General features: G+C 43.2%; 1 protein-coding gene across 3 annotated transcripts in view; it reads right to left on the reverse strand.

Moving 5' to 3' along the window:
• The window catches only part of Thumpd2 (THUMP domain containing 2), a 33,439-nt gene extending 16,030 nt beyond the window's left edge, over nucleotides 1–17,409 (reverse strand). The window contains exons 1-5 of one of the 3 annotated variants that reach the window (XM_021231299.2): nucleotides 17,309–17,409; nucleotides 8,466–8,601; nucleotides 6,833–7,245; nucleotides 5,989–6,066; nucleotides 3,670–3,722 (exon numbers count right to left, since the gene is read on the reverse strand). In XM_021231299.2, the coding sequence (XP_021086958.2) occupies nucleotides 3,670–3,722; nucleotides 5,989–6,066; nucleotides 6,833–7,245; nucleotides 8,466–8,601; nucleotides 17,309–17,353 (725 nt within the window). In that variant the 5' untranslated portion in view covers nucleotides 17,354–17,409. Of the gene's footprint in view, nucleotides 1–3,669; nucleotides 3,723–5,988; nucleotides 6,067–6,832; nucleotides 7,246–8,465; nucleotides 8,602–15,834; nucleotides 15,996–17,308 lie in introns of those variants that run through there. The other 2 variants (XM_005077291.4, XM_021231300.2) reach the window with 2 other exon arrangements.
• Between the last annotated feature and the right edge of the window lie 1,492 nt (nucleotides 17,410–18,901).

Here is an 18,901-nt window from a genome sequence, read left to right on the forward strand (position 1 = left end):
TAAATTCTTAAACCAGATGACATATACTGCTTTCCAGGGAGACACTGTAACTGTGTATTTCTTGTTATAGCAAGGTGGTGCTGTGTGGTAAAACCACATGAATTGAATTGGCCTTTTAATTGAAGCCTTTTCAGGAAATAACAGTCCATATCATAAATACTACTATATTCATAGCTTTGAATTCCAAGCTGTAAACTGGTGGTAGACCATAAAATATTTAGATCAATGAGTATTGCTCCTACAGAGTAAGTACACTTGAAAATTATCTTGCTACAAAACACATCAGTTTATACTATAGATAGCAATGAGGAGACCCCATGAGGAAAATGGTCCTCAGTTGAAAAGTTTACAAAATCTTCCAAGGTGCATAGATTTATACAGGACCTCTGATAAACCCGACAATAACTGCCAAATGCAAATGTGTTCTTACTCTGCTTAAACCCAGGCATCATGACCTGCTCTGACTCCAAGAAATGGATGTATTCAAACCAGCATGGGGGAACTTTGGGGTAAGCAGAGCTCAAATTCTTGAGAATAATAACAATGATCTACTTGTTTAGGATTTGTTTGAAATCAGATTTTAGTTGTTCAAAAGGAAATACAGGTTTTGGTTCTTCCAGCGTAGATAAATTGCATTCTTTTTCTTTTATACAACATCCTCCATCAAGACAAGGATGGGGTGGTTGGAATCAACTTAACGCCTAGAGGCAGCTTTCCATGTGTACCTGGGAGGAGCTGTTGAGATTTAGGTTAGCCTCTGGAATGTCTGTGAGGGACTGTTTTGATGACATGAACTGATGTGGAAAGACCCATCTTTACTGTGGATACAACTCCTTCCTGAGTAGGGAATCCTGGGCTGTACAAGATGGAGAAGGCAAGCTAGGCACTACATGCGTTAATTCATTGCTCTCTGCTCTTGGTTGTGGGTGGAATGCGGTTTCTCTGCTATAGTAGACTGCAACCTGGGAGCCAAAGAATCCCTTTCTCCCTTAAGTTGCTTTTGTCAGAGTATTTTACCACAGCGACAGAAAAGAAATGGAGAAAGAATTTTGCTACACATGCCCCAGGAGGTCTTTTCCTTCTCTTGTCCACTGGGAAGGCCTTACTTAATCCCTTCACACCTCCTTTTTCTTTCTTTCATACTTTCTATCCCCTCTTTGCCTCTTCTCTCCCTCCCTCCCTCCCTCCTTTCTTCCTTTTGGCACGGTTTTGCCATGTAGTCCTGGCTGTCCTGGACTCACCATGTACCCAGGGTGTCCTGTTTTAGAAGAAAAGTGTGTGCTTCCAGACCCAGCTGTGCAAGCCTCTTAGGTTCTTTGCCCATCTGTCATTCATTAGTTAACTCTTTCCTAACTGGTCAATCGTTTATCATGTGCCACACTACTCCCAGACTGGATTTCTGAAACTTAATAACCATTGGACTCAGAGACACAGTTGCTTCACCTCAAACTAACAGAATGGATGCCTGTCACTCTAGCCAATGTTCCTTCCTTTCCTCACTAGTCACTGAATAACAAAAATAAAAGTTAAAATGTATTCAGCATGCTCTGAATCCCAGAAATAGCACAGAGCATTGTCACCCAGCTCGGCTCATTTAACCCCAGGCACAAAGCTATCTGGATGGTTTGAATGAGAACAGCTGCCACAGGCCTCTATATATGAATACTTGGTCCACAGATGGTGGAACCACTTGGGAAGGACTTGGAGGTGTGGCCTTGCTGGAGGAGGTGTGCCACTAGGGGCTGGCTTTTGAGGTTTCAAAGGCCCATGCCAGACCCAATCTATCTCTCTGTCTCCAACTTGTGGATAAGATGTAAGCTCTCAGCTACTGCTCCAGCGCCTTGCCTACCCGCCTGCTGCCATGCTCCCCACCATGATGGTGATGAACTCTAACCCTCTGGAACCATAAGCCTCCAATTACACTGTGCATTCCAGTTCTGGGTCTTAATTTTCAGGTACATATATGCTTCTAAACTTTCAGCTTATTATTAATTATTATTTGAAATGCTATATGCATGACTTGTTTTTCTACAAGTATGACAAAATTGGAATAATAAAAGTTAATGATGTAAAAACACATATAAAGTTATATGTACTTGCTGAGTAAAAATTTAAGTTTTACATATAACTGAAAACTTAAAAATATTGGTTTACTTGGTGTTGGAATCTAAATATATCACTGCTTTTTTTAGTCAATTTCTAGGCTCACATTTTATGGGAGAGGTAGAGGGGGTCAAAGTAATAATGTATTTCAGAACTACAACACCTGCATAGCACGTATGTGTGTGAAGCTCTGGGTTCCACCCCCAGCATCAAGGTAGGAGGAAGGAGAGAGGGAGGGAGGGAGGGAGGGAGGAAGAGGGAGAGGGAGAGGGAGAGGGAGAGGGAGAAGAAGAGGGAGAGGGAGAAGAAGAGGGAGAGGGAGGGAAACGGGAAGGCACAGAGAGACAGAGACCAACCGAGACTGACTTCATATATTTTTTTTAAAAAAGATTTTGCTTATTTATTAAGTATACTGTGTTCTGCCTGCATGTATGCTTACATACCAGAAGAGGGCACCAGATCTCATTATAGATGGTTGTGAGTCACCATGTGGGTGCTTGGAATTGAACTCAGGACCTCTGGGAGATCAGCCAGTATTCTTAACCTCTAAGTCAACTCTCCAGCCCATGATATAAATCCTTATAAAGTATATATTTTATGTTTTACTTGTCCTTCCTACTTTGTTTTGGTGATCATCAATAAAGACCCAGTTCAAATGTAATCATTCTGCAGTTTCCCCCATTCCTTCTGTCAGCAATTCAGGGATTTTAAGAAAAGTCAGAGGCAGAAGTACTGGGATTGAAGTCTCCCAGGGTCCTGCAGCAGGGCAGCCTGGAGACAATGCAGCATACAGCATGTGTGGTTTGCTCTGAGGAGCTGGCAGTGACACAGGGAAAACATCAGGTCACCAAGGTAGGTCTCACAGGGGTTGTGATATCTCCTGATCCTTGGTGGCGGTGAGACGCTGGCAGAATGCACCATATGACCAGCATCATTCAGCATTCTTGGGCATCTGCAAAGCTCGCTGCCTTGTGCCAGCCAGCTGGAGTAAGAGCCATTATAACCACCTTTAGCATTTTAAAACTACATTGTCATTTGAGACTGAGAAAGCATGAGCTTAAGACAAATGCAGAAGTAACAGAAAAGGCTATCTAAATCACTATATTGTGTGAACAGGGTTAGTCATACAAGACAGTTTTAAAAAGCCATTACTATTTACATGCTTCCAAGAACCCAAGAATGACCATTTTCATCCAACCAGCATTCTCCCCAAAACACCTAGATCCTGCATAGCAAGAATTCAGTAGATATGTTTTAAAAAATAATCTGAACTTATTTAGTACTCTGCATGAGTAGAGAGGCACTTTAAAATGATTTTAAAGTGAGCGATAGCCACTCATAATAAAACAATAATGGCAATGAAATAACTACCCATGAAATAATGATGCATTGTTTCAAGATTTGACCTGTAATCCGTGTGTGACTGTGGTCAATCAGCTCTAACTGGTCAGATCAAGACCCTACCCCCAAGCAAGGATCCCAGGAAGCTTTGCCTCCTTTTCTGTCTCCATACTCCATACTATGCAAATGAAAATACGTTCTTAATTCTACAACTAAAACAGTTACCTGAAGAGGGGAATCCCCACCACAGAGTAAGCGTCACTCAGGTGCATGAAGATCTGAAAGAACAAACAGAACCAGATCAGCATAGGAAAGCATCAAGTTACTGGCAATCTGAAGCATTTGAGTTTGTATGATCTGTATTGCAATAAGAAATGCCAAGACCTATTTGTCATGTCTCGAAAAACTCTATAGTCTTTTGTCCTTAACCAGAGGTGAACAAAATTTAGGTTTATTTAATAAAAAATTAAAAATAAAAAAGTCTGAGGACAGAGTTACCTGTCAAAGAGCTCAGCTCTTTCTTTGCTGGACTCTCTGGATTGTAGTACCTGGATTGAGCTTTTCAGACTGAGGGGGCAAAGACTTCCCTCAAGCCTATTCTAACCTCAAGCAAGACTTGCAGTCATGCAGGGCAGCCTGTCCTAGTGCATGGACAGTGTACAGCAGAGGACACTTCCCTAAGCCATGGTGTCCTCTTTACCATCTGTAGGCAAGTTCGGTTTCTGCTGCTGTGATAAACACCAGGACCAAAAGCTTCCTGGGGAGAAGGGGCTTACTCCATCTTACAACTCTCAGGTCACATTCTAGCACTGACGGGAGTCAGGGCAAAAACTCAGAGGGGACCTGGAGGCAGGAACTGAAGCAGACACCATGGAGCATGCTGCTTGCTGGCTTGCTCCTATGGCTTGCCTAGCTGGCTGCCTTGTATGAGTCAGAACCACCTGCCCAGAGTGGCACTGCCACCCTCGGTGAACTGGGCCTTCCCACATCAAAGGTTAATTAAGAAAATAACCCCCAGACCCATCCGCAGGCCATCTGATGAAGGCATTTGCACTGAGGTTTCTCTTCCCAAATAACTCCATCTTGTGTCACGCCGACAAAAGAAACAACTCCACCCCCCAAAAAAACTCTAGCCTCTTTCCTTCCTTCTAAGAAGTCTTGGATAGAATTTAATGTGTCATAATTAGTAGCCCACATCAAATTAAAAAGTGGGAATTTCTCTTACTCTTATAGTCTGAAGAGCTTTATAGACCATTCTAACATGGTGAACCATGTGATCCATGGTACTGTCAGCCAAAGTGTCTTCCCCCCCACCTGCTGCTAGAGATCAAACGCCACATCCAGGGTTTCACACGTGCTGGGTAAATGCTCTATCACTGAGCCAACCCCAGTCCACCCCGCCTCCCCAGGCCAGGTTCAGGGTTAGCACTTTCACCAGAGCCATTCCAGTATGGGAAAGTTGCATCAAAAATGACATGAAGTGGTTCCATTTGTGGATAATTCATTTTTCAACTAAAACACCACAGCTGAACTTTCCAATTATATTGATTTATGTATTTTAGCAAAACTCTTTAATAGAATTCTGTTCTATTTCACATTTTAATATATATTGATCTCATTTTCACATACTAAACGTCAAGAACAGCTTCTCCCACTATAAAACTGATTTCCTATCAATTGTACAGGATAAAATTTAAGATTTGATTCTTCATTGATTTCAGTCATGCATTTTATTACACATGGCTTTAACACTAATTATGGTTTTGTACAGTTACTTTAACCCATTAGAGATATTGTTAACTCCATGAGATGGTGGGGAGGAGCTAAGCAGATGGTATTTTGTGAGATGAATTTGGCAGTGTCATGGAGCTGGGGAGAGATGGAGAAAACGGAGATGAAGTGGGGGAGACAACACTGCACCGAAAAATCTGGGGGTCAAAATATTTTGGGCACACCACTGGATTTATATCAGATACTATATTTTAGAGGTGGAAAATATAGATAGAAGGGGAAAAATTCAACAACTCACAAAGGGTTCTGACTTATTTGGCCCGGTCTGTCCCCATATAAAGTTGTATCACATGGAATAAATGCATACATAAATTATTAAAATAACTAACTGACTGTCAAATTTATAAGATTATTTCAAAATACAGGGAAGGTTAATTTGTGTTACTCCCCGAATTTATCTGTTCTAAATAAAAGCCACTAGTAACATTACTATCATTTTATGAACCTTTAGGTTATTATTCATTTTCTTTACACAGCAGTTAAAAGAAATAATTTCTTATAAAGACATCTGTTATTAAAGATATTTGCTATGCACGAGAAGACCATGGGGGGGCCTCTGCAACCTCACTATAAATGTTTTTCTCAGTGTGACCAAGTGACTCCAGTTTGGGCAAGACATTTCTGCCCTATTTGGGTGCCGAAGAGAAGCAGGCTGCGGGATCCAGGCACACCCTTTTTGTAACTGAAGTCGACCTGAAAAGCACAGGAAGGAGATGACGCTGTCATACAGAAATTGAGACGGATATTCATTACCTCTAAATGAGGGTTCCTCAAATCGGCTCTCCATCCAAACTTCTTCATAAGAGCAGTTCCAACCACTCTTCCCACTTCCTACGAGGAGGCAAGTTATAGGAAAGGTAAGAATATAAGAAAGAGGAAACAAAACTTCAGACTGTCTATGCAAGGCAATAAGGCTGTATTTTACTTTCTCCATTTTCCAACCCTTTAGGACTACTCTCTGCTTGTGTGTAATCTCTACTCGAGCAACATTAGGTGTGTGACCTAAGACCGTGACCTGATATATGTGACCCTTCTAAAAGGAAATGAATGCACACCAAAAGACCACACATTAACTATTACCGTGTCTACACATCTGGTCATGTCTACACACACGACCAGATCAGTTTATCAGGCCCACCTTTACGGTCTGTGTGATTCTAAGTTTGGCTAAAAGATCCAGATCCATTTTGTGCTCTGGACTTCGTAAGGGCCAGCCAGTGAGGGCTTGGAACGGAAACAGGTGTGCGCCTTTCCCTCGACTGTTAGACTTCATGTGGTCTAGGTCTCAGTGACATGCCTGCAAACATCACACAGTGCAGGGTGGTCCTCAGTAAGCATGGGATCATAATGAGGAAGAACCTCAACATATTAAGACCACAGCATCAGCATTTACAAATGCAAAGTACATCTATGAACTAATGAAAATGTTTAGGCAGAAAGCAAAAGGCCATGTTTCCTCTGGAGTCACTGAGGCAAAGTACTTTTAGAGACAGACAATCAAACAAAGTCAGACCTCATCATCTGTCTGGGCCATGTTATCTGTGCTGTAAGAGGTATGCTTCTGGAAGGCAGGATCCCACTTGGGAAGTAAGCATACCTGTGTAGTAAAGGCCTTCCCGATATTCCCGCTGCAGCGGCAGGAAACTCGGAAAGTCAAGTCCTCCAGGTTCTCTGTGTCGGCTGCCTTCACCAGGTCATTCTGGGATCCTTGTTCTTGAAGCTCCTCAGTTTTAGTGATAGCATCCCCTTGCTCCAGGTAGTATTTGGGTTGTCTGTCCCGCTGGCCTTCCCTATGACTCTCTTCAACCATTTGTATCTCCTCTACTTTTAGTTTCTTAGCAATGATAATCTCATTTTCTCCTACTTTTCGTTTTAGTGGGTTAGTGTCCCTTTGAGAAACTTTTTCTCTTTTTGCGTCACATTCAAGAAGTTCTTTCCAAAGTAAAATGGCCTTCAGCCAACTTCCTGGATCATCATTTACAAGTCTTTGTATTTCGTTAAGGATTTTTCCTAAATAGATAAAAACTCAGTTTACCCATCTTCAAGCTTTATAGACAATTGTCTATTACCATCACCGACCAGATTTCATGACCTTTACATCTTTAAAATATTTTACTGATTGTTACATGAACAAAATTTCACCTTTATTTCAAGTTCATATAATTTATCCTAAGAACATACAGCAGAATAAATTTCATTATTTCAATAAAGAGATCTAAGATTTATCGAATTTATAGAAATCCCATGCACTACTTAGCAAAGCCATTTACCCTGTGATACTATACTCAGTGAAAGACGAGTTTATGCACAGACCAGAGGATACACTGATCTCTGTGATAACAGTGACCTCGCCTAAAAACTGAAAGTAGAGAGATCAGAAACAGAGCAGCCAAACCTTGGACCCATTTCATTTTAGACCACAAAAATGTTAACATAAATCTTAAAATGAGTTTCCATGAAGTCAAACTTCAGATGCACAAGCCACTTATAAGTCCAGGGCTGTGAGCTTGCCTAGTAACCTTTAACCTTTCCTTCTAAACAGAAGTCACTACGTTGATGTGAAAATTATCACTATAGTTCCTTCAAGATGGCAGTGTAAGGATGACTGGGGAAGAAATTATACTCTAATTTCTTTTTCCTTCCCGGTCTTCATTTCTGCCACTTGTGACTTCTTTGATGTCTTATGCACATAGTAATCAGACTGAAGGTTAAGGCAATGTTAAATACTGTGGTGTCTGCCTTTTAAAAATGGCTATAACCATGAACTTGAAATCATTTATACAACATCATCTTAAAGTTAGGGAGTAGTTATGAAATGCCTTTCTCAACCGGCATAAGTTTGTTGAAAATACTTCAAGGTTCTAGGAAAAGAAAATTTTACTATGTAGTAATTTTCCAACTATATTATTTAGTGTGACAGTTTTTGTTTTTACTAACTTGTGACGTGAAATTGTATTATGGCTATTATGTGCTTCAAAAAAAATCAAATAAATACAACAGGGCATATTTATCTCTCGAAAGAAAACGTAAACAAGACCCGGAAGGCCGGCAGCAGGTTCCACAGAGAAGCAAAGGAGCTGGCTACAGATGTGTGATAAACCGGGCAACTGAGAACTCTGTGACTGACAGACTCGGCACGAATGAACCCCAGGGTAAAACGGAGACACAAAGGCTGCGTGGGCAAACCGGTCACATAGCAGGTGGGGAAGAGCAGCGGGCACGCTCGGTACCTCTGCTCAGAGAAGGAACTGCAATCGGAAGCTGCTTCTTGATCAACAAAAACAGTCTTTCTGCTGACTTTAACTTCTTCATGGAGGCCAAATCTGAAGAGGCGGTGAAAAACACTTTTCCTGAAGTATATTCAACCTAGACACAGAAAAACAGAGTCACGGCTACTTTCTCTTTTCCTTTGGTCATTTGTGCCACGGCTATCATCTATTCTGCAGTCGGCAATGCCAACATGCTATTTTCCTTTACATGCAGATTTTACCATGCCCATTTTCCGCATCATAAACTGACATTCAGGGTAGGCTACATAATCTGTATGAGGTCATGTGGTCAGACTATTATACCTCGTAAGGTACACACCCATGTGCCTGAAAAAAAAAAAGACAAAATATTCAAAATTACACTGCCAACCTCACCCACTGCTTAAAAGTAGACAAGATAGGTAATATGCATAGCAAAAATTAGTTGTTTAGACCAAGGTGGATGTTTATTAAATATTTTCATGTCTCCTGGGGAACATACAGTGAGTACTGAACAATAATGTAACAGACATATAAACTAGGATGAAAAACTTGTGAGACAATACCATAAATTACAGCCAGAAGAAAATGAAACATAGCCAGGCAGTGGTGGCCCACACCTTTAATCCCAGCACTTGTGAGGCAGAGGCAGGCGGATCTCTGTGAGTTCAAGGCCAGCATGGTCTATAAGAGTGAGTTCCAGCAATACAGAGAAACCCTGTCTTGAAAAAAAAACCAAAACCAAAACCAAAACCAAACAAAAAAAACCAACAACAACAAAAAAAAAGGAAAATGAAACACTGTGTTAGCACTGAGCAGGAAGCCACAGTTCCTAACATGTTGGGACGAATCCTGTAAGATCTAGGAAGCAGAACTCTAACAAACAGGAGCAGGTGCAGAAGCACCAGAAACCTGGCCGTGGCAAACTGTCAGTGTGCTGGCAGCATGGGCTGAATTATGCTGACTGATAATGTCAGGGGGACGGATGGCATAGCGCAGGCCAGCCTGATACACGGCCATCAAATTCTGAGTACCATGGATGGTAATGCGCAGCCGTTAAATAATTTTGATGAGAACTATGACAGTGATAATTTGGCTGATGGGGAAATTACCTTGGAAGGGGCACAAAGGCCTGGGTGCAGAATGTGATGCTGGAGAACAGATTACTGGGTAGAAATGTGGGACACGTGGCTAGGGGGCAGGAAGACAGATCCGAGTGAGATACACACAGCACAGAAACAGGCTTTAGGATGAGCATGGGGTTACGTGGGGGAAGAAAGGAAATGAATGGGAAACTCGCTGATTTACAGGGAATTGAATGTGGTGTGGGAAATTGCACTTGGAGCCAAAGGAATCCTAAACCTTCTAGCTGTCCCAGGTCCTGGAAGGCTATGAACCGTCTTGGAGTTCTTCTTTTCGAAATGTTCACGGCTGACTGACGTAATCCTAAGCTTTCTGGAACTAAGGCACCAGGGAATCTGGGGTACCTTGTGTTATAGGTTGAAGGTGTACCCCAAGGGCTGTCAGGTACAGGACGGCTGGTCAGAATGGTGACACTGAAAAGTGGCAGAACTTTTAATAGGTTTGGCCTAGTAAGCAGCAGTGGGGTCACACCAACCTTGAAACCGATGCTGGTCACCTGGGGTGAGCAGGGTCTCAAGACAGTAGCTACTTCCTGAAAAGGCTGACATAGTCAGGACATCAAATCATGATTAAAATACCAAATCCACTTTCAAAACCCAAGGAAGTATTGTCTTAAGAATTTACACAAGGCTTCCTACTCTTCTTACATATGAGAAACACGGAAATAGTTTAGTAATTTAGTAACTGTGAGAACCACATAATCACATATGTGAATACAAGCAATTTTTTCTTTGTTAACATTCCCTCCAAGCAGGGGGAGAATAAAAGTCAGTCAGTATTTAAGAACTCATCAACTGATAAATCTAGCATTTCCCTTTTCCTCCAGCTTTTTTCATTGCTTTTGGGGTAACTTACTTTCATTATTTTTAATTACGTATATGTGTGTAGAAAAGCACGTATGTGTTTGGGTGCCATGAGAAGGTCATAGGTTGCAGTATCCTGGAATTGAACTTACAGGCAATTGTGAACTACGTGATGTGGGTGTTGGGATCTTAACTCAGGTCCTCTGCAAGAGCAATGCTCTTAACCCTTTAAATAAACTAAGATGTTGGGAGCTGGAGAAATTTGACACCCTGGGTGCTTTAGATCCTTCTCTGGGGCTCTGGCTGCTTTTAGCAAGGGGGTGGGGGTGGGGCAGAGACACAGAGAGAGACAGAGAAGAGAGAAACAGTGACAGGCTGGGCCTCTCACGGGCTTCTGAAACCTCAAATCCCATGCCCAGTGACACACCACTTTCAACATGGCCACATCTCCAAATTCTTCAACAGTCTGCCTCCTGGGGACCACACATTCAAATCTACGAGCCTAGGAGGGGTCATTCTCGTCCAAACCACTACAGCTGGCAAATCGAGATGAGGGTAACTGTGTCCAATCCAGGAGCCACCAGGATGCATAGCTTCTGAGCATCTGAAATGTCATTAAGGTGTCTGAAAAAACAAAGTCTTATTTAACCCTACTAGCCAATAGGGAGTGATCCTATTGGACAGCACAGTCACAGAGGGTCAGGAAATTTGCCCTGTTGAGCTGAGAATGGCTTAGTATTTTTTTTTAAGGGATGTAAAATACAACAATGGAGAAGAAGAATATAACAGAAATCATGTGACCTGTAAAGCCTACAGGAATGTGTGACAAAACTGATCGTGATGCAGACAGCTTAAAATATTTACTATCAGGCCTTTTATTTTAGGGATGGCTTTAGATTAAGGACACACAACCCAGTCACTTTAACATGAGAATTCTGAGAGAAAAAGAGAGAAACATAAATAAATTTATAGATTAAGCGAACAGTATCACAGTATATAGATGGTATTTAAATCCCTACTTAAATACACAAATCTAAAAACAAAAGTGATATTATAAAACTAATTTGACTTTGAATACTAATTAGGTACGTGTTGAGAAGGGATGTTCTTTTTTAGCTGTGTAAATGATAAGGTGACATATTTTTAAAAGTTCATCTCCTTTACACTATATACACTATTATGAAAAGAGTCATAATTTAGAGCCACATAAACAAATATACAGATGAAATGATTCAAAATACCATGGGTTGGAAGTGTGGTGGGGGGGATGAATGAAGCCAAATTCACTGTGGGCTGATCTCTATGGCAGGTTGTTGATGAGCAGGGAGAATTCATCATATTATTCTGTTTGTTTCTGTGTCCATGAAAAACAGCTAAAAGGAATACACAGGAGGCTTCCTGCTGCAAGCTGTTTTGGAGGATTTACCCGAGTGACAGTCGCCTGGGAAGGGAGAGTGTTTTCATGTTCAATGCAAACACCTGAACTCATCAGCAGCTCTACTGAAAGAAAAACCTTTGGGGGCTGGCACTCAGGGATAATATGCACCTTCAACAGGCTTCCCTGGTGAGTCTTACGTTCACTAAAATTGGAAAAACACTGATTAAAATTGAGTGATTACCTTCTAAAAGTAAATAATCACTTCTGAATTAATTTGTTTTATAAATTTGGAGTTTTGAATATTAATTTTCTTCCAGTAAACCTAAATTTCTAAGAGACTCTTGTCACCAGTAGAATGATTTTAAGTATCCCTGTGCAACTCATTTTGTGGGAAAGTATTTATGCACCACTAATTATTTGCCATGTACCCCATGCTATCTGTCTTTAGATTAAAGATGTCATGAAAGTAGGAATTAGCTAAGGAAAAGTGAGGCTGAGAAATCTGAACAATTCATTGGAAATCACACATCCATTAAGGAACAACGTAAGAATAGAACACATGTTCTTTACTGTGGTTCTGTGGACACAGCCTTCACTCAGTGCCACAGGGTAGTTCCTCACACTGCATTTGGTCCTCTGTAACTGCAGGAGCCTCTTGGTGGATGCAATGAATCTCAGACAGAAAGTATTTTGGAAGTAAATCCAGTGGATATACTGATCAAGCCGATTCCTTCTTTGGCATTATTTCCTAAACTTTTTTTTTAAACAACTGACATGGTATTAGTGCCTTCTATCATCTGGACAGAATTCACATGTGCAAGTTACAAGCAAGAACTACACTACTGTATATACAGATTAGAGTAATCACATGTCTTTGTACAGGGTGGTGTCCTAGAATCCTCCTCCTCAGACATCAAGGTGAGACAGACTAGAGGGAACCATCTTGGGCCAGAAGGTTAGCTTATTGTTACAGCACTGTTAAACACTGATGGTAACGATTGCAACTAACCCTCCAAATAACCCTCTTAATGTTGGGGGCTGGGGAAATCTGAGTCCCTGTGTGCTTCAGACCTTCCCCTGGTGCTCTGGGTCCTTTTATCAAGGACTGTCAGTCAGTTGTGTAGCTGGACTGCCCTAAAACCGCTGGACACTCCATGAAGGCCTTGAGGAGTGTCCAGCGGTTCACTGCTTGCTACAAAGGCACAGCTCTGCTTTAAGGTGGCACTATTTCAGCAAGCCGTGGCTTGCACTGAACCCTTTTTGTTGTTGTTTTTGTTGTTGGACGGGGTCTGTCCTTCTGTATACATGTTTCTCTTATCGGTCAATGAATAAAACACTGTTTGGCCAATAGAGGCAGGAAGATAGGCGGGACTAGGATACGAGGAGAATTCTGGAAAAAGGTAGGCAGAGAGGTTCTGTGAGAGGACACCATGTAGAGACCGAGAAGATAGGACGCACCAGTCATTCTCTGGTAAGATAAGGCCATGTAGAAACACATAGATTAGTAGTTATGGGTTAATAATTAAGAGAGAGCTAGCCAGTAAGAAGTCCTAGCCGTCAGCCAACAATTTTATAGTTGATATAGTATCTCTGTGTGTTCATGTGGTGCTGAAGCAGCTGGACAAGAAACTCCAGCAACACAAGTCTTTGTAAAGTATAGACGACCCAGCACTTATTCTTATTCAGGCCAGAGGGGGAGCACTTTGCCCTACAGCCGAGTAAAAGACCAGTGATTGGTACAAACAGACTATCTTTTACATGAGGGGCCTTGCCATGACTAGCGCCATGATTAATTTCACTTGTAGTTGGGATTGTATTTGACTGATGTAAATACACACCCTCACCACATCCCTTTAGGGCTGTCCAAAGCAGGCTCGTTAGCTTACTTCTGATCCAGCTGGGACCTACCCTTCTGCGCTGTCTCCATAGCAAAGGTGCTACTGCAAACTTAGGGTCAGTAGAAGGATTCGTTTGAAGGATCTTTTCTTGCCTGTTTCTAAACTTTATCATTAGGGTGGCGTGAGCTGGTGACACACAGAGAAAATGTCAGAAGAGGTGACGAAGCTGGCTGCAGAAGCAAAGGTGGCAGTAATCAGCAGCCATTACTTGTTGTGGATTGCCACTACCCGCTGCTGCTGCTCACTGCTGCTGCATGTCAGGGATTACAAGAATATCAGGGCTGCTGGAGCCCAGAGTCGTAAACCTCCACCCTGAGTTCCTCAAGCCATAGAGCTTTCCCATCTAAAGTCGGAGGCAAGACCACCTCACCTTTGGGAGTGTGAACCTGTAAGCTGCTGGGCCTACCAGTCCAGCCCCAAGGCCTTGGGCACTCAAGGTCCCAGGACTGCCACAACCAGAAGAGCTCTCAGTACCCAGCCATGGTTTCAATGCAGGTCGGCAGTAAAGGCCCAGCAGCTAGTGGTAAAATACATGTGCTTTGAAGCTAGATTCAGACACAAGATTTCCCACCTGGGTCAGTTTCCTTATGTCTTTGTAAATGGGGGTGAAGGTGACACATTCATAGTACTCCTCGGAGGATTAAATCATACACACACAGCATCTAACATCTCAAATACTTAGGAAATGTTGAGGTAACCCTAAAGTAATAACGCCAGCAACTAACTTGGAGAGCTTGCTTTCTAGTCAGAGCATCTAGGATACAATTTGAGGGGTATTTGTTCAGATCTTCTCCTCACATATCTCTATTCCTAAAACTACATCAGAGCAGAATATGAAAATTCTCTTGCCATTTACCTGCTCTCGCTGTCAAGAAAGTTTCTCTCATATTTGACTGAGTCCTTGGCTGTTGAAGTTTCCCTCAAATGATTTTATCTTTGGAGGAGACAAAAAAAATAGGACCCTTTTTCTAACAATGTTAGATGTCCAGATTGAATCACACTTTATGATTTCCACAGTAAGCTGGGCAAGTTGGCAGAGCAAATCTCAGGGTGGCACGACATATGGTCACATGGCTGACTGAGATGGATATTATATAGTAATGCTTGATTTCAGCATCTGATTATTACTGTTGTCATTTTGTAGTTGCATGACTTGAATACATCATTGGATTCACCTGGTTAAGACCAGGTGTTACTCTTGTAGAGGACTCATGTTTGATTCCCAGCACCCGTGTTGGGCAGCACACCTGTAACTCAAGCTCCAAGGAGATGAGCTGATGTCTGGGGCTCCCACCAGTACTATGCACACGTGCGTGTGCACACACACACACACACACTTAAAAAAAAAGAAAGGAAAAGAAATGTCTTTAAATCATTGATAAATGCAGGGATTATTATTGAGAGGCTACTTTGGATACATTTCATTCAACATTTTGTTAAATTCTGTAGTGTGGTTCACAATTGTGGCCAAAGCTACTCTTGGTAACTTTCCCTGGCACACCTGGGACAATCGCAGAAATTCCTTTTGTGGGCATCGAACACTTCGGCCTTCAGTTGTTACTGAGCGGAACAGGCAGCTTTTATTTATTTATTTATTTATTGATTGATTTTTAGCTACCGTTACTATGTGTGTCAGAGATGTACTTCCTACGTTTCAGAGAAAAGTCACTATGTGAAAACCCAACCTCGTCAAGAAAGTAGCAAGACTCAACAACTAAGCCTGGGAAGTACATTTGCATTGACTCTAATTATTGTCATCGCCTAGTTTCTTTTTTAGGAATTCAGGACAAAAAAGGTTAACAAGACTCAACAGCTGATGCTGGAAAGTTCATTTGTATTTACGGTATAACTCCAATTATTGCCACTGCACAGTTCCTTTTCTAAGAATCCGGGACAAAACTGGCTTCTGCACGCCTCTGCTTGAAACTTCGGCCATGACAGATGTGCGGTGACCAGACTGGATGGAGAAAGAAACCACTCCACCAGCTGGCTGCTCAGAGCAGTCATCGCAGGACCTGGGGAGAGCCCACTGCTCACAGGGATGGGGTGCCCAGTGCTCACACATCCTTCCTGGGCCTCGCTGGCGGGAGGAGGGAACTGGGGCTCGGGAACCGGCGAGCCCGACTCACCTGCGTGGCCTCCAGCCGCGCCTGCAACTCCCGCATCAGGAACGACTCCAGGCCGCGGCCCGCGGTGCAGAAGAACCGGGCGCCGCCGCCGGGGTCACAACCTGGCTCTGCCCCGGCCGCCGCCATTGCGCTCGGGCGCGGCCCCGAGAGTCGGTCACGTGAGCTCCGGCGCGCACCCTGGCGTTCCTTGGAGGAACGAGCACCTGTGCGGTGGTTTCGCGGGAGCTCCCCCTATGGGTCGTCCTGGAAACTACATCGCGCCTTCTGCAGCCAGGCTAGGTTCCTAAGGATGCTGTCTTCACCAAGGACTGGGCCAACCCAGTGAATTGGGCTCAAAAGCAGAAATTCTTAATTCTCCAACAGAAAGTCTGTATGTTCCCGAAACTTGCTACATTGCTTGCACTTGGCCAGTCGTCTAGGTAAATAATGAACGTGCCACCCAGTTTAGTCTACCCGATTTGAATAACTTAGTAACAATGTTTGGATGATTTTTTTTTTTACTCTTGAGTTTTAAAATGACAAAATTATAATACAGGTAGAATGAAATCTATCTCCAACTCAACAGTATTAAAATAGCTATGTAGTTCTATATTGAATCAGTAATATAGAAATTGCTAAATGAATGGTTTTGGAACATACTTCCCTTGTGGTCCAGAAATGGTTGCCAGTGGGTAACTTGATAGTCTTTCCCCTCCTCCCCCATCAGCCACTTGGAGAGTCACCACAGGCCCCTTTCCAAACAGTTCTTTCCCTTGGTAGCTGCTGTAGGGAAAAGGGGCCAGCCAAAGAAACATACCCTGAGCAGAGCCAAAGAAACACACTTTGTCCCTGGAATCAGAGTCAGTGAAAGAACTACACCCTGGCCCTAAAACTAGAGTTAAAAGGCTAAAAAGGACTAGAGAAAGAAACACACTTTGGCCCCCGAACCAGAGCCAAATGGGATCCTAACCCTGTACAGAAAACTAACCAATCCCTGAGCAGGAGATTAAAATCTGACCAATCCCCAACCTGGAAATCCCATATAAACCCTGTGGCTGTTCAGCTTGTGGCTGTTTACGCTACCCGGATGTCATTGCCACTCTGGCAGAGGGCAGCCCCTCTCCTGGATTCCTCCCTCCCAATAAACCTGTTGGATGAGCTTTGGGTGAAGACCTTCTTTTGCTGTGGAGCAGAGGCGACCCTGGGCAGAGCAGTGTGAGCAGGGCTGTAACACTTTTGGCAGGGAAACCATCCCCTGGCCGAGTGGAGTTGTTACACTCAGCTCTCCACTCTCCCGGGAGCAGAGCTGAATTATAGCAACTTTGCCTGGGAAACCTTCTCCTGCTGAAGCAGAGCCAATACACTGGGGAAGCCTTTCCCTGAGGCAGGGCTGTAAGCTACTACGCTCACTGCTGCCTGTGGTAGTCCTTGGCTCTCAAGCTCCAGGATACCTTTCCAGAATTCTTGTCCCATCCGATCCGCCTGAAATGCTTACCATTGCTAGTGCTGATTCCAACATCCTCATTCTTCGGCTTCCCATCACAAGTCTGTGTGGGGAGGACCATGAAGCCCCATTAAGACTCCCAGCATGTGTTCCCGAGTGGGTTATTAGCTCACGGGTACAGCACATCCAGTTCAGTTCAGTGAAGGTTCTCTGCTGTACTGAGGAGTCAAAAACAAGGATCAGGAATTCGAGGGCTTAGAAGATCACCATGTTGCCTGAATTACCTGCAGGTGGAAGGAGACAGGAAATGCTTTCTGGAGAAAATCACAGGCAACCAAATAAACAGCAGCAGGCCTTTGTGGACCCGCAGCCCCACTTGGAGGATTGGGGGGGCAGCAGTGTAAGTACATACTTGAGATTTTATGTGTGGAACGGAAGCAGGAAGTCTTGAGAGCAGTTAGGCATTAGGGCATCGACTAGATGATTCAATAAATAGGCAGAGATGAAGGCAGAGAAGCGAGGAAGGGTGGATTCTGAACTCCAGGCAGGCATTCGCCAGCGATGTGCATTCCTGTGAGGAACCATGGCTGAACCGAAGCTGTAGTCTTGCTGAGCCAACTTCCCCATTACACAGCCTTCTCCTTCTTCTGATGTCTTTCTCCCCCTTTAGGTCAGCAAAGGGCTGCTGATGCTCGTTTGTCCTCCCGTGGCTTGTGCTGCAGCCAATCACAGCCATCAATGCCCTGACAAAACACTTGCCATGATTTGGACTTCAGCCTGTACTGTTTGCCTGGAGGTTACTGGCCTGAATTTCTCTCCCCATTACTTCCTCCTCCCTCCATCATTTCTCCTTTTGAGGTTGAGGAGATGACTCAGTTGGTGAAATAATTTCTCTACAAGTATAAGGCTCTGAGTTTGATCCTCAGAAACCATGCAAAACAGCTGGGCATGGTGGTACTTTCTTTTGATCCAAGCACTTGGAAGATGGGGACAGATGGGTCACTGGGACTTGCTTGCCTGTCAGCGTAGCCAGATTGTCAAGCTCCTGGTCCCAGAGACAGAGACCCGTCTCCAAAAAAAAAAATTGAAATTAAAGATGATAACACCTGTGGAATGATACCCGGGGCTGTCTTCTGCCAACTACTTGTATGTGTACAAATGTACATGTACCCATATATATTCTCCTGCTTATACATACATGTGTTTACACACACATAAAGGTAGGGTTTAAATGAGTCCACCAGACCCAAGATAAATGATAAATAGGTGTTTATTGGGGAAGTATTTACATAGATAAGAGTAAATAACTGCTGAAGCCTTCCTGCTCCTGAAGATGCAGTCTTCACCCTTCTAATGCTCTCCAAGGTCCAAGAGATCACATGCCCCACAGCTCCTCTGCCTTAAAGAGGGTCACGTCTGCACCTGAAACCATGCCCAAAGGGTGTGGCCACCACTACAGGTTCACTGGCAAGGCAACCTGCCAACACACACACACACACAGAGTTTGTACTAAAAACAAAACAAAAAAAACTCAGATACCTACAGATGAATAGATGAATTTAACTTATCCAGCTGCAATTTGCCATTTAAATATTACATATTCAACATTCAGGAAGTTGGAAGTCAACAAGGAACACTTTTAGA

Source organism: Mesocricetus auratus, unplaced genomic scaffold (genome assembly GCF_017639785.1).
Source record: "Mesocricetus auratus isolate SY011 unplaced genomic scaffold, BCM_Maur_2.0 Super-Scaffold_100676, whole genome shotgun sequence".
NCBI classification, from domain to species: Eukaryota; Metazoa; Chordata; class Mammalia; order Rodentia; family Cricetidae; genus Mesocricetus; species Mesocricetus auratus.